At 37.3% G+C, this 13,279-nt stretch overlaps 1 protein-coding gene across 1 annotated transcript; it reads right to left on the bottom strand.

Moving 5' to 3' along the window:
• Positions 1–860: 860 nt before the first annotated feature.
• aldh9a1a.1 (aldehyde dehydrogenase 9 family, member A1a, tandem duplicate 1) lies at positions 861–8,610 on the bottom strand. The gene is made up of 12 exons (XM_023281687.3): positions 8,398–8,610; positions 8,049–8,208; positions 6,494–6,639; positions 6,068–6,197; positions 5,842–5,976; positions 4,379–4,575; positions 3,235–3,375; positions 2,950–3,138; positions 2,707–2,794; positions 2,463–2,604; positions 1,495–1,607; positions 861–1,370 (listed from the first exon to the last, which is right to left on the bottom strand). The coding sequence occupies exons 2-12, from the start codon at positions 8,188–8,190 to the stop codon at positions 1,276–1,278; spliced, it is 1,518 nt and encodes a 505-aa protein (XP_023137455.2). The 5' UTR covers positions 8,191–8,208; positions 8,398–8,610; the 3' UTR covers positions 861–1,275.
• Between the last annotated feature and the right edge of the window lie 4,669 nt (positions 8,611–13,279).

The raw sequence follows: 13,279 nt of genomic DNA on the forward strand, positions 1-13,279 counted from the left end.
TCTATGCCCAATTTTGTAATTGATAAACTTCTGGTTTGAATTTTAGATATTTTCCTAGAAAACACTGAATCAAAGTGTAGAGTATAAGAAGAATTTTCCCATTTTAGCCAAAAGACAAATCCCATGTTGCTCCAGCTCAACCATAAAAACATCCATGTGTCTGTTTTATCAGTTACATTACTGTGCATGGTCCTCAAATTCCATAAATGAGTATCTCTGTAAAGATCACTGTCGTCATGTGCCGCTTTTGCAAAAGACGTATCCCATAAAAATACCTTTTCCACTATGCAGATTAACGGATTATTCCATATCGACAAATAGCTTTGTGTATATTGTGATAACTGGTGAGTTTCATAACACCAGATGGAGCCATGTGAACCCTGTCCAGCTTTACAAACCCACATTTCCACTCATAATTAATCAGTGTCTTGTTAGGCTTTTCATTTAAAATTTTATGTTACATAATTCCATATTTAGGTGAGCCATATTTGATGAGCAAGTATCCAACGTTGCTTTGTCTCTAGAATAAACAACCTTTGAATTTCAAAGTTAATTAATTCTTGTGTTTATTTATTGCAGACACTTGAAAACAGCACATTTTTTAATAATAAGAGCTAGTCGTAACAACACAGGGTGTAATAATAGTGTACCAATAGTAGATATGCAATGGTAGCAAGCATCAGCTACAGCATAAGGGATAAAATGCATTAGTCGAATAAAGCAGCTGGAGATTGTCGGCTGCAAAATAATTTGTAAAATTTAAATATTGTAAATTTTAAGTACTAATGTATCTATACTAATGCAATGTCAACAATCATTCTAATGTACCATGTTCATCATTTTACAAAAAAGATGAGATGTTGCGTCGAAAACTTTTTATTTTGTGAAAAAGGAAGTGGTTGTCCAATAATGCTTCACTCACGTGTACAGTACAAAATCTAAAAAAAAAAAATCTTTAACAGATGTTTTGTCCAAATTCCGATTCCCCAGTCTTTGTAAACAGAATTTATAATTAAGGCTCTTGGCTGTCTTTCAGTAAACCCTTAGATTTATTACTAAATAGGGTCACCTGTTAGGTAAAGACACTAAAGAGTAAAGCAGGGAACAAGCGATTCTGGTCCATTTCTTCAGCTTTCACTATGTATGCTTGAAGGCAGTGCAAAGACTAGAGTGCTACATGCTCTACATTCAATATCTGATGCATAGCACATTAGTAAAGGGAGAAGTGAAGTGCTTCATTCACAGTTCTGGCACACCAGGGTCAAATTGATGAGTTTAGAAGAGGCTCTCTACGTTGCCCATTTCCACCACCACAGTCTTCAGCTGGGAGTAGTACTCGATTGTCACTTGGCCGTTCTCTCTGCCAAAGCCTGAGGAGATCATGAGAGAACTCCATGTTTTACTGTCGCTCAGCAAAATAAAATGCACGTCACTTGCCGCATTAAAATATAACGCAGCGACTTAATTCTTCATTCAGACCTCACAACATCTTACCTGAATTCTTGTATCCTCCAAATGGCATTTCCACAGGGCTGATGTTGTAGTTGTTGATGTAGCAGGTCCCTGCCTCCAGATTCTCAGCCACACGATGTGCTCGAGAAATGTCCCTGCAGGCAGAGGAAAAAGAATTTCTAGTCTGTATGCAACTTCACATTAGTCAACAATCTGACTCCAAAACCTGTGGGGGGGTGGTGGGTTTGAAAGAGGTTATTTTTCTCACCCGCGACTTAACATTTTGTTGAAAAAAAATGATCCAAATCTAACCTTAAAATCATGATATTTAGTTCATAACCACTTTATTCTACGTGCCTTATAGAAAATGAGCCAGAAATAAATATTTGCACCAGATTCGCTGATGAAAAAAAAAAAAAAAATCTGTGATCCTCGGTCCAACTGTCATTTGCAGCTACAACCAGGAAACAGGACAAAAATTCAGGGACTTTTTGGCTGAACTGCAGGTTGTGTTTACACAGAACAGACAGGGGACAAGTGTGTGTTTTAAAAGTACCATTTTTTTTCAACTATTGGTAACATCTGTGGGCACTTACACTGTTGTACATGTTAAGTTCATGTTTTTCAGTTTTTGCAAAATAAAGAAATTCCACTTTCATTTTTTCTTTTTTATGATTTGTGCAATTTTAACCTTATTATACTGAACAGGAGACATGTTTGAGTTCACTCTACTTGTCACCATGCATGTGCTGGACTTTGTTTTGCAGTGACAAATGTGCTCCCATTGAGAATAAATACGCAAAGAGCAAAAAACACAAAAACGTACAGAAACTGCTCAAAGTTAAGAAGTTTACAGCAACTACTCTGTAATGCATTAATTTTGGAAAGTTCTCTTGGCTACACTCTAGAAACCTTGAACTGCAGCCAACAGAACGCAATAACATTTATCATGTTCAAGAGCAAACCGACAGCGGCACTGCTGTGAGCGGGTTCTATGTTCCTCTGCTGACCTGGTGAAGACTCCTGAAGCCAACCCATAGGTGGTGTTGTTGGCCCTGCGGATCACTTCCTCCTCCGTGTCGAAGGGCATGACGGACATGACGGGGCCAAAAATCTCCTCCTTCACGCAGGTCATGTCGTCTCTGCAGTTATCTGTGTGGCCAGAAAGGAGCGAGTGTAACATGTGATGCATAATGGGGCACAAAACACGCAGATGGTGTAAAATCACAGAACAAGTGAGTGTTTCAGACGTACCAAGTACACAGGGTGACATAAAATACCCCCCTTTCAGTTTGGGGTCACTGGGGACAAAAGGATCTCCTCCACAAAGCACTTTGCCTCCCTGGAAGACAAACATAGAACTTAAATAATTATAATAATGAACACTAAAAACCATTAAACTTCATGTAACTGCTTTATGGCTACATGAAAGCTGATTAAATCCATCAGCAGTTGCTCAACTCTCCCAAATCTAACAATCTAAACAGTATTACGCACCTCTGCCTTGGCCTGACTGACGTACTGCAGCGCTTTATCCAGTTGTGGTTTGCTGATCAACGCCCCCATCCGGGTGCCATCAAGCAGCGGGTCGCCCACAGCGATGGCCTTGGTCCTCTTGACCACTTCCTCCAGGAACTGTGGCATGATCTCTTTCTGCACAAACACTCTGGTCCCATTGCAGCACACCTACATTATTCAGACAGACATGTTGCACTGTAAAAGCTGATAGAGTCTCTCTAGGACCAGGTCGAGTCCATAAATGAAACAGCCCTGCAATCTCACCTGGCCCTGCGTCAGGAAGTTAGCCATTAGCGCTCCCTTCACTGCGTTCTCCAGCTCACAGTCTTTGAAGATGATCAGGGGAGATTTCCCTCCAAGCTCCAGAGTCACCTGCTTCACCCCCTTTGCGGACATTTCCATGATCTGAGAGTAAAGACAGCAGGTGTTAATATTGTGGGTTTGTATTCACAAGGACTGTGATCTACAGATTGAGGGGTCAAGTAGTTGGTCGATGTACTCCAATCCAAACAAATTTCTATTAGTCAATTAGACAATTGGCGGTGTTACTTTCGTAAGGAGATAAGCGTTCCATCAAGAGCCTTCCAGGATAATTCTAGTTTATTTGACAGCAGGGGGAACAGACTTTGAACTGACTAACTTATCTACCCTTTACTCAAAGCTAATATAAGATAAGATAGAACTTCAATAATCCCGCAAGAAATTCTTGTGTATTTGTCTCAAAACTGACCGACACAATGTCAAAGACATGTTTGGTGTGGCTGTACGTTTTCAAACAGATGGCCAAAAAGTTGAGTAAAAACTTTGCAAACAGCAGTTTGTATATCCCAGCTCAACAACCAACATGGCAGATCATCTACCAACAGTAGGTTACGTTGCCTGCCTGTATTATATTTCTCAGTGGTTCCTGTCCTGGGATTACCAGTTCATGTAGTTCCACTTTCAGAAATAATATGGATATGGACAGATCCAAGTTGATCAGTTCGGAATCAGTTGTTATCATTTCAGTACAAAGAAAACAAGTTCAACTGGCTTAATTTGCAGCAGCTACTAGCTTTTTATGTTGATTTAGAATTCATGTAGGACAAAAATAGGATTATTATCCCTTGCACATTTCGAATTGTTGACATTACATACCATGTAATCTTGCATGACTTTTAGTTTTATAATTTCTTGGATTTGCGACACTTTGTAACACTTATTTTTGTTATATATATTTTTTTTCATTTTTTTTTCTCCTCTAAAATCTATCACTTGTCAGTATGTACCAAAACACCAAGTCATATTCCTCATATGTGAAATCCTACTGGGAAATAAAACTGATTCTGATAAGGCTAGCAGGTGAAGACACATTTGGATCGTTTAAAGATAACATGCAGATTGGTTGATTTAAAGTCCTGCTCTGTACCTTTTTGCCTGTTGGAACGCTGCCGGTGAAGGAGACTTTGGCGGCCATCGGGTGATGGCAGAGCAAGGTGCCAGTTTCTGCTCCGCCTTGGACCACACAGAAGAGCCCATCGGGGACTCCTGCCTCTTTGTAGATCTCAGCCAGGATGACAGCAGTCACAGGAGTCATGGGAGAGGGCTTGAACACCATGGCATTACCTGACAACACAACCACAATCAGGGTTTTTACTGAAGTGTTTCCAGTATGACTATAAGCATGATGGATTCATGTTTGGTAAAGGCAATGAGTCTGTGTTGTCTTATTTGACAGTAAACTTTCTATTTCTGACCATGTGATCAACAAAAATGTATTCATGCTTGAGTCAATGAAAGTACAGTTAATTAACGCAGGTTTTAAAAATATATTTACTTTTTTACTCTCACTTTCTATTACTTCGGTGCTAGCTAAAGCCTCTTTGAGGGGCACCAAAAAATCCGTTATACAGGAAAAACTCATAACAGTTTAATATTTGAATATACAGCCAGTATAGCTGTTTATTTTTAAAGGGACATGTAAGATAAGAATAAATAGAAGAAGTGATTATATTAAACTGGATAATAGGCTGACTGGTTTATTGATGTTTTTCTTTGATGATACTAAGAAACAATCCCTGCTAAGTGGCACCCTGTTCCTTTATTAAAAGCAACCCGTTTCCCATTTTCATGTGACAATCCCATGCACTGTATCATCTGACAAACTGTGTTCATCACCTTTTGTGTATGTGTGCATGTCAGTTCACCACCTCTGTGACCAACACATGACTCCCAAACACGTTCCCTGCTCTGGTATCTTTATACACCGAGTCCATTTTTCATATTTCTAGAGCTGCCGCCCTTAGCCGGTAAAATCAATGGCATCAATTCTGTAAATGAGTTGACATCAGTATTTTTAATTGCCACGTTTCTTTTGTCTACTTCAATTCATTGTAACAAAATGTTTATCCTTGGTATCATTGCATAACCGTTGCATTATGACAGTTTTTGGCTCCAGTCATGTGTCAGCTGCAGTCAACATTATCCAATAATTTGAAAAGAAGTTGCCTTGAAATTGCGTTACTGGTTTTATAATAATAAAGTCAGTAATGCAATACTAAATAATAAAATTATCATGTTGAAGTTTCCAGTTTAATTCAGTTTTGTACTTTATTATGTAAACCTTTGTTTCCATTTCATTTTGTGTCATATACAAGTTTCTGAAAATAATAGAGAACTTAAATGGTCATTTTGTTTTTTTAGAGGAAAATAATCTTTTAGTTTAATCTACTAATTGGTAAAATATTTGACAGGAATAACTAATAGACACTGAGTGTAGCTGTATTCACAATATAGTGGTTCTTATTTTAATAGGGTAAAGTGCAGTTATTAACATTGTGAATTAAACTATCTTTAAAAAGGATGACATAATATCCACTGCTACAAACTCACCACATGCAAGAGCTGGAGCAGACTTCGTTACTGCAATCTGGAATGGGTAGTTAAATGCACCGATTCCCACGCACACACCAAGGGGCTCCCTAATGGTGTAAGCAAACGCTCCACCAGGAAGCTGGACGTGCTGGCCTGCAATGAATCACAACACAGTCCTAAATGTTAAAAACAACACTTGGCTAAGGTTTTCTTTTTTAACTTATCATAAACTCAGTGCACCCACCTGAAAGTGTTCTAGCCAGGCCAGCATAATACTCAATGCTCTGCCAGGCAACATCGATATCCACCAGGGCTTCAGTGACGGACTTGCCGTTGTTGATCACTTCAAGCCTTGCAATGTTCTCCCTTCTTTCCTATTTTTACGGGAACAAAAGACAGAACAGAAAATTGCATTTCGCTTTAAGATTATGCAATCACAAAATCTTCCTCTGTGTATCATCAAAGAAGCGACGCAGACTCACAAAAGGCTGATATTGTGCAAATGTGGGTCAGCAGTAAAAGCAGGGGGGTTTAGTTTGTCATTTTTAATGACTACTGTCTTACTGCATTCCTGCAAATCAGCTCCAATTACTGTTGCACAACACTGAAATCAAACTGCATAACTTCCCAGTCTGCAGATGGTTATGACACAACAGCTTGAACGTCTCACCCTGATAATGCGGGCGGCCTCAAGCATCACCCGGGCCCTCTCCATGCCCGCCATCTTGCGCCATTTTAGGTAGGCGGTTTGGGCACTCTGCATGGCTTCATCTACCTCCTCGGACCCACAGGGGAACAACTGACACAAGACCCGGCCTGCAGACACAAGAGGACAAACAGGTGACGGGGGGCAGAGCTGAGAATGACAGAAGTTGGTAGAATTTAGAATTAGGGGCAACTTGATAGCTGAGTGGCTAGCACACATATCACACGGGTGCAAATACCTTTGAGCAGAAAGTCCCTGATTTAATTCCTGGTTGGTCACTATTTGCTGTATGTCATTATTCTATTCTCTTTGCTCATATTCCCCATCTTCCATCTCCCTTCACTATCACTATGAATTAAAGGCATAAAAATTTCCCCAAATAATCTTAAGGCAAAACATTACAGGTGAATTTGAACATACATTCATGTTAAAACAAAAATAAACAAAGGCACTACAATAAAGTTTCTGTTATTCTAAATACTGACAATAATATTTTTTAAAGTTTACAGCAAATGTGAATCTGTTTCAAATGGTTGTTATCAGTCTCCTTGATTGTGAATAATTAGCATTAGCCCTAAGAAAAAAAACATCATCTCAGTCGATTGCTAATATTAGAGTCAAAGGTTGTTACATGGGGGATCAATTCTTGTCACTCCATATAAAAAAAAAAACAAAAAAAAAACAAAAAAAAAAAACACTGTGAACAGCCAGAAAAAAACGTTTTAGACATGATTGGCTGTGAATGATCAAGAAAAATGCATAAAAACACAACTGGAAAGTTTGGTGTATGGAGCTGGGAAAGTTTGGTGTATGGAGCTGGGAGGATACATTTAGCATTGTGAAATATCTTTATAGACTAGTTGTGCACAACAGTGTGAAAAAACAGAGCTGGTGTAGGTTGCAAAAAATTTAAGTACTTCAATATCATTAGTATAGAGTCAAACTTTTTCCAACATTTGGTAACACCTGTGGGCACATGGAAAATGTTGCACATGTGGATTCCATTTGTTTTATTGTGCTAAAGTAATGATCCAAAAAAATTCAGGTTTCGTCTATTTTCATGATTTGAGGCATTATTCTGTGTCATTATGTGCTGCGGTAATTTTTGAGTTGTCTACTATTACCCATAGTTGTGCTGTTTCCATAGAGGTGCAGGACTTCACTGCAGTGAAAAATGAGGCCATAGTGAGTAAAAAAGTGACAGGAGCAAATAAAGTTTGGAGTTCAGTTAATTGCATGATATACACAACAGAAAGGGTTTTAGATTTTCCTTTATGTCCGTACGTTCACTCAGCATATATCAGAGTGACTCCACCCCAGCAGAAGGAAAAAAGGGGAATGTCTCAGTTACATAAAAACTTGTCCTCAGGGCGACCCCAGACCAGGGCTCGGATGTGCCAACAATCTGCAGACCTTTAAACGGTGCTTATATGTTCACTTCTACTAAAACTTATTTTCCTCGGAGGAAGCATTAAAGCCCGAAGTACACAATGAGTTATATGTAATGATTTATATTCACCAGTTGCAGGCTCGAACACGGGCTCCGCGTTCTTCTCCCGTCGGGGTTTCACGCGTTGTCCACCCCAGTAGTTCAGGGGGTCGGTGATCTCCACGGTTCCTGTGGAGGCTCCGGGCATCTTGTCGAGGATTGACTGGGCCATTTTCAGACAGAGAGGTTCCTGCAAGAGAAAAAAAAATCCTTGTCAAAGGTGCACAAACTAACTATGAAACGTAATATTTAGGAGCACTGTGCGCTCTGACCGTTAGCTAACTGCTCGCTAACGTGCAGCTAGCACAGCAGGTTAGCTAAACTAACAACGGGAGATTTTCAATTCAGCAGCACACAGAGAAAGACAGTTTTACTTTACCGTTGTTGCTCCTGCAGACGGACTGAATGGGAAGTCGACGACAAGTCACATTTGAGGAGGATTTCACGCCCCTATAAGCAGCCTGGACACACCTCCTTCATGCTAATGCTAACTAGCCTCTTGGCTGCGTCTCCTTTCTGATGTTAACGGACTCACCCGAAGGAGAAGTTAAAGCAGGAGACGAAAAGAAGGAACCAATAGTGATGGTCCTCTGATACCCGAGGCTTCGACACATGCGCTGTAGCTCATGAAGCAAACGTATCGAGCCACTGTGTCGAGGCGTGGTTTGGTCACGTGACTCGTGGCGTTTGAATCACTTCAGTGACGTTTGAAGCGCTCAACTGCTTCGAATCACCTGATTGGTTCGGTTTGTTATGTGAATCACTCAGCGGGATCGAGTGTTCCGGGATAGGAGATCCCTATTTAGTGTTGTTCATTTGAATTGTTTGTCGCAGAATAGATTGGTTTTTTGCTGTTGTTTTTGCTTTGAGAGTTAGTAGTATGTCAGATTTAGTATTTCGTAGAGAATAGATAGATAGATAGATAGATAGATATATTTTATTTATATATATATATATATATATATATATATATATATATATATATATATATATATATATATATATATATATATATATACACCCCCATGCTACAACACCTGGCACAGAACCTTGTCAGGTGCTTAGCTGACAGACTACAAACCAAAGAAAAGAACAGTTCACTGACTGTTGCTACACTTGTGGCTCTGCAGTTCAAAACTTTTGGATTCACCAATCAGAGTGGCAGCCAGTGTGAAAGAATGTTTAATAACAGAATGCACAACAATTAACATAAAGAATACCAAGCAGCAGTCATCTACGTCACAAGCACCACCTCAGCCTCGTCCTCCACCACCAGCAGCACCTTCCACAGGTATTCTTTTTCTCTTCTGAATAGGGAATGACTGACATTTCTGGTGATGATGATGATGATCTTCAATATTTTTCAGTTCAACTGTGGAGCCTATTAGACGAAGACGCAAGTAGAGCCTGGAAAATGCAAAGCGCCACAGCGAATGCAATTGTAGAAAGAACGGCAGACCCACTGGCTTACTGGGCAACCCACAAAACCGTTTACCCAAACTTGTACAATGGAGCCAAACATTTCCTGTGTACCTCAGCCTCATCTGTGCCGTGTGAACAGGTTTTTTTTTTTCTAAGGCTGGGGAGATAGTGAGTAAAAGAAGGAACTGCTTGAGTCCCAAACAATGTTCCCTGTATTTTTTCATGAGTCTGAGCAAACACACAAACTCCCTGAGCGTCCCTTGGACCACTGTGAGCAACATCAGACGTGTGCACTGTGGTCACACCAGCATCACATCCATTCAAGTTATATGGTTTATTAAAAGAATCAAATTACAGCATTTACATTTCTGTTAAAACACTTTGTCAACAGGAGCCAGTTGAAGGCTGCAGTGATTTTAGTGACACTACAATGTATAAGAGTGAAGTTATTGAATATTTGTCTCTCTTTACTGTTGCAGCGGTTTTGCAAATTGCAGACGGACCCTGTTCACTCCATAGACACCAATGTTATTCCTGTAGCTTGAAAGACAGCTACTTTTGATAAAACTGGGCTTGTAGCACATTGTCTGCCTTGCAACAATGGGAAAGAGGCACCGTTTATGTTTTGACAACCTATATCTAATGAGTTATTGATACTGGAAGTCCGAATCTGTGAATATCTTTCCAACTTTACTGAACTTGGGGCCACTACCACCTAAGGAGTGATATATTTAATTTTGAAAAAAGCATTTAGCCATACTTAAAGCTTTAAGTGCTTTATTAACATGGAACTAAAAATTTTGTATTGTTTTATTATCACAGGTTCTGTCTGAAAAGAGGTGGCATCATTTTAAACAGTGAAATCAAACTAATAAAATGTAATGACCAACCAGTGAGCAATACTGGATTCTGCAAAAACATAAACAACTTTTTTAAAAAAAATCTAAATCTTATCTTAACACAGTTAATGTATTAACTTATTTTTGTGTGTATGCATGTGTTTATTGATTTATTTAGTACTGTTAACATATCAGAGTTCTGAGTGAATTTTTCTTAAGATAGGCAAAGGCCACTTATTGATTACATATAGGCTGTTAAATGTTTATTAAAAACTGAACTTTTTTCTCTTTGCTTGTTTAGTTTTGTCATCTGTGTAAAAGGTGCTAAACAAATAAAGTTGAATTGATAAACTGAATAATTGACTAACTCATGATTGTGACAACAGAAGTATTTTCATTGTGATTTAAGGGTTTATTTCATTTTTAAGGTTGGGGTTAAAATCTTGACAGAAAAAGAAGATTAAAGAAATAAACTACATAACAAAAAGCAATTAAATCAAACAAAAAAATTAATACAATAAAACTTTTAAAAAGTTTTATTGTTAAAAAGATTTAAGAAATTTAGGATGTAATTTTCTAATTAAACATTTAATTTTTTAATTAAATGTTTTGTCTTTTTAAAGGTTTAATAATCTAATTAAATGTTTTGCATTTTTTTAAATGTTTAATATTCTTGTTTAATTTTATTTTTTAAATGTTTACTTATGGAATATATAATATAATATAATATAATATATTTTATCTGTAATTTTTAATATTTGTATATTAAAAATTTTGTTTAGTTTCATAATGACATGTATTGTATGTTGTTGAATTACCTAATTCAATATTTTGTCTGTTTAATAGAGTTAAACATTAAATACAATTAAATTTTATGTACATATACCACCTTTTAATGTTTAGTTTTCTTTTTAAATGCTTCATTGTATTTTCTGTTTAATTCCTATTTGAAGTTTTATTGTCTTTATGATGTAATTTTCTAATTAAACATTTAATTTTTTGATTAAATATTTTGTCTTTTTAAGGGTTTAATAATCTGATTAAATGTTTTGCATTTTTAAAAATGTTTAACATTCTTCTTGTTTAATTGTATTTTTTAAATGTTTAATGATGGAAAATACTTTATCTGTAATTTCTAATATTTGTATTTTAAAAATTTTGTTTAATTTCATAATGACATGTATTGTATGTTGTTGAATTATCTCATTCAATATTTTGTCTGTTTAATATAATTTAATGTAATTTAATGTTTAACTCTATTAAACAGACAAAATATTGAATGAGATAATTCAACAACATACAATACATGTCATTATGAATTTAAACAAAATTTTTAAAATACAAATATTAGAAATTACAGATAAAGTATTTTCCATCATTAAACATTTAAAAAATACAATTAAACAAGAAGAATGTTAAACATTTTTAAAAATGCAAAACATTTAATCAGATTATTAAACCCTTAAAAAGACAAAACATGGGCGCCCATATAGCGCAACAGGTTAAGCGGGTGAGACATGTACAGGGGCTGGTCCCTGATGCAGCGTCCCGGGTTCAAGTCCCGCTAGTGGCCCTTTGTTGCAAGTCTTCCCCCGACTCTTCTCCCCTGTTTCCTGTCTGTTTCTCCTTACACCTATCCAATAAAAGGCCAAAAAAGACAAAACATTTAATAAAAAAATTAAATGTTTAATTAGAAAATTATATCTTAAAGACAATAAAAGTTCAAATAGGAATTACACTGAAAATACAATGAAGGATTTAAAAAGAAAATTAAATATTAAAAGGTGGTAAAACATTTAAAAAGAAAAACCTTAAAGATTTAATCGAAACATTAACAGACTGTCTGAAGGTTCAAACTAACAGAGAACTACTCAAGAACTTTTAAGATTTCAGTCCTCAGACTGTCTGAAGGTTCAAACTAACAGAGAACTACTCAAGAACTTTTAAGATTTCAGTCCTCAGACTGTCTGAAGGTTCAAACTAACAGAGAACTACTCAGGAACTTTTAAGATTTCAGTCCTCAGACTGTGTGAAGGTTCAAACTAACAGAGAAGTACTCAGGAACTTAGAAGATATCAGTCCTTGGACTGTCTGGAAGTTCAATCCAACAGAGAACTACTGTGGGACTTAGAAAATTTCAGCCCTCAGACTGTGTGAAAGCTCAGGTCCTGAGGACTCGGGAGGTGTGGAGGCTTTGAAAGTCTTGGAACTGAGGGTTCAACCCTCCAGCACAAAGGCTAAAGTCCAACCTCCTGAGAAAAACGATCGAGTCGAGACTCAAGTTAAAAAAAACTCGAAAATGGCAAAAAAAATAGATGATAAATGCGCAAAAAAAAAAAAAGTATCGCACGCAGCTTAGAGGGAACAGTGGTCCCAAAACTGTTGATAAATTATTTCTCAATAAAACCTCATAACCAGTTACATAAGCACACCCTCTTTACTGACCTCTTTACCAATAAACCCCAAAACATACTTTGCCAAAATCCATAATAATCCATAAAATCTTTATTTACACCAGCCCCATGTGAAAATGACATCAGTCTGTATTTGTAGAGCATCTCATGAATGTAGCAGCACCGTTTAAATGTTTCATAACACAGAATATAAGCAAAGAGTATATAGGGATACAGACAAACATGGGAAATAAGAAACGTGCTCTTCAATAGTTATTGTCATTATTATTACTAGTAATATTATTTTTGTGTCCACTACAACCCATACAATCATCTAGTGTAGTCAAACAGGAATGTATGCATGGCGAATCAAATCCAAAACAATCCATGAACCAGCGACCACGTCTTGATTGCACTTCATATTATTGACCACTAGATGTCCTACTCGAGCTGTGTGTGTCATTGAGGCCTCGAGTAATGAACCATGTTTTGAATGAAGTGTCGAAGCTTCAACAAAGCCTCGATCAGCCATCACTAGGAACCAACATGTGCTTTTTCAGCAGACAAGCAGGCAGACTCAGAACAAAAAAAAAAATGGAAAAAACTA

Source organism: Amphiprion ocellaris, chromosome 2 (assembly GCF_022539595.1).
Source record: "Amphiprion ocellaris isolate individual 3 ecotype Okinawa chromosome 2, ASM2253959v1, whole genome shotgun sequence".
In the NCBI taxonomy this organism is placed as follows: Eukaryota; Metazoa; Chordata; class Actinopteri; family Pomacentridae; genus Amphiprion; species Amphiprion ocellaris.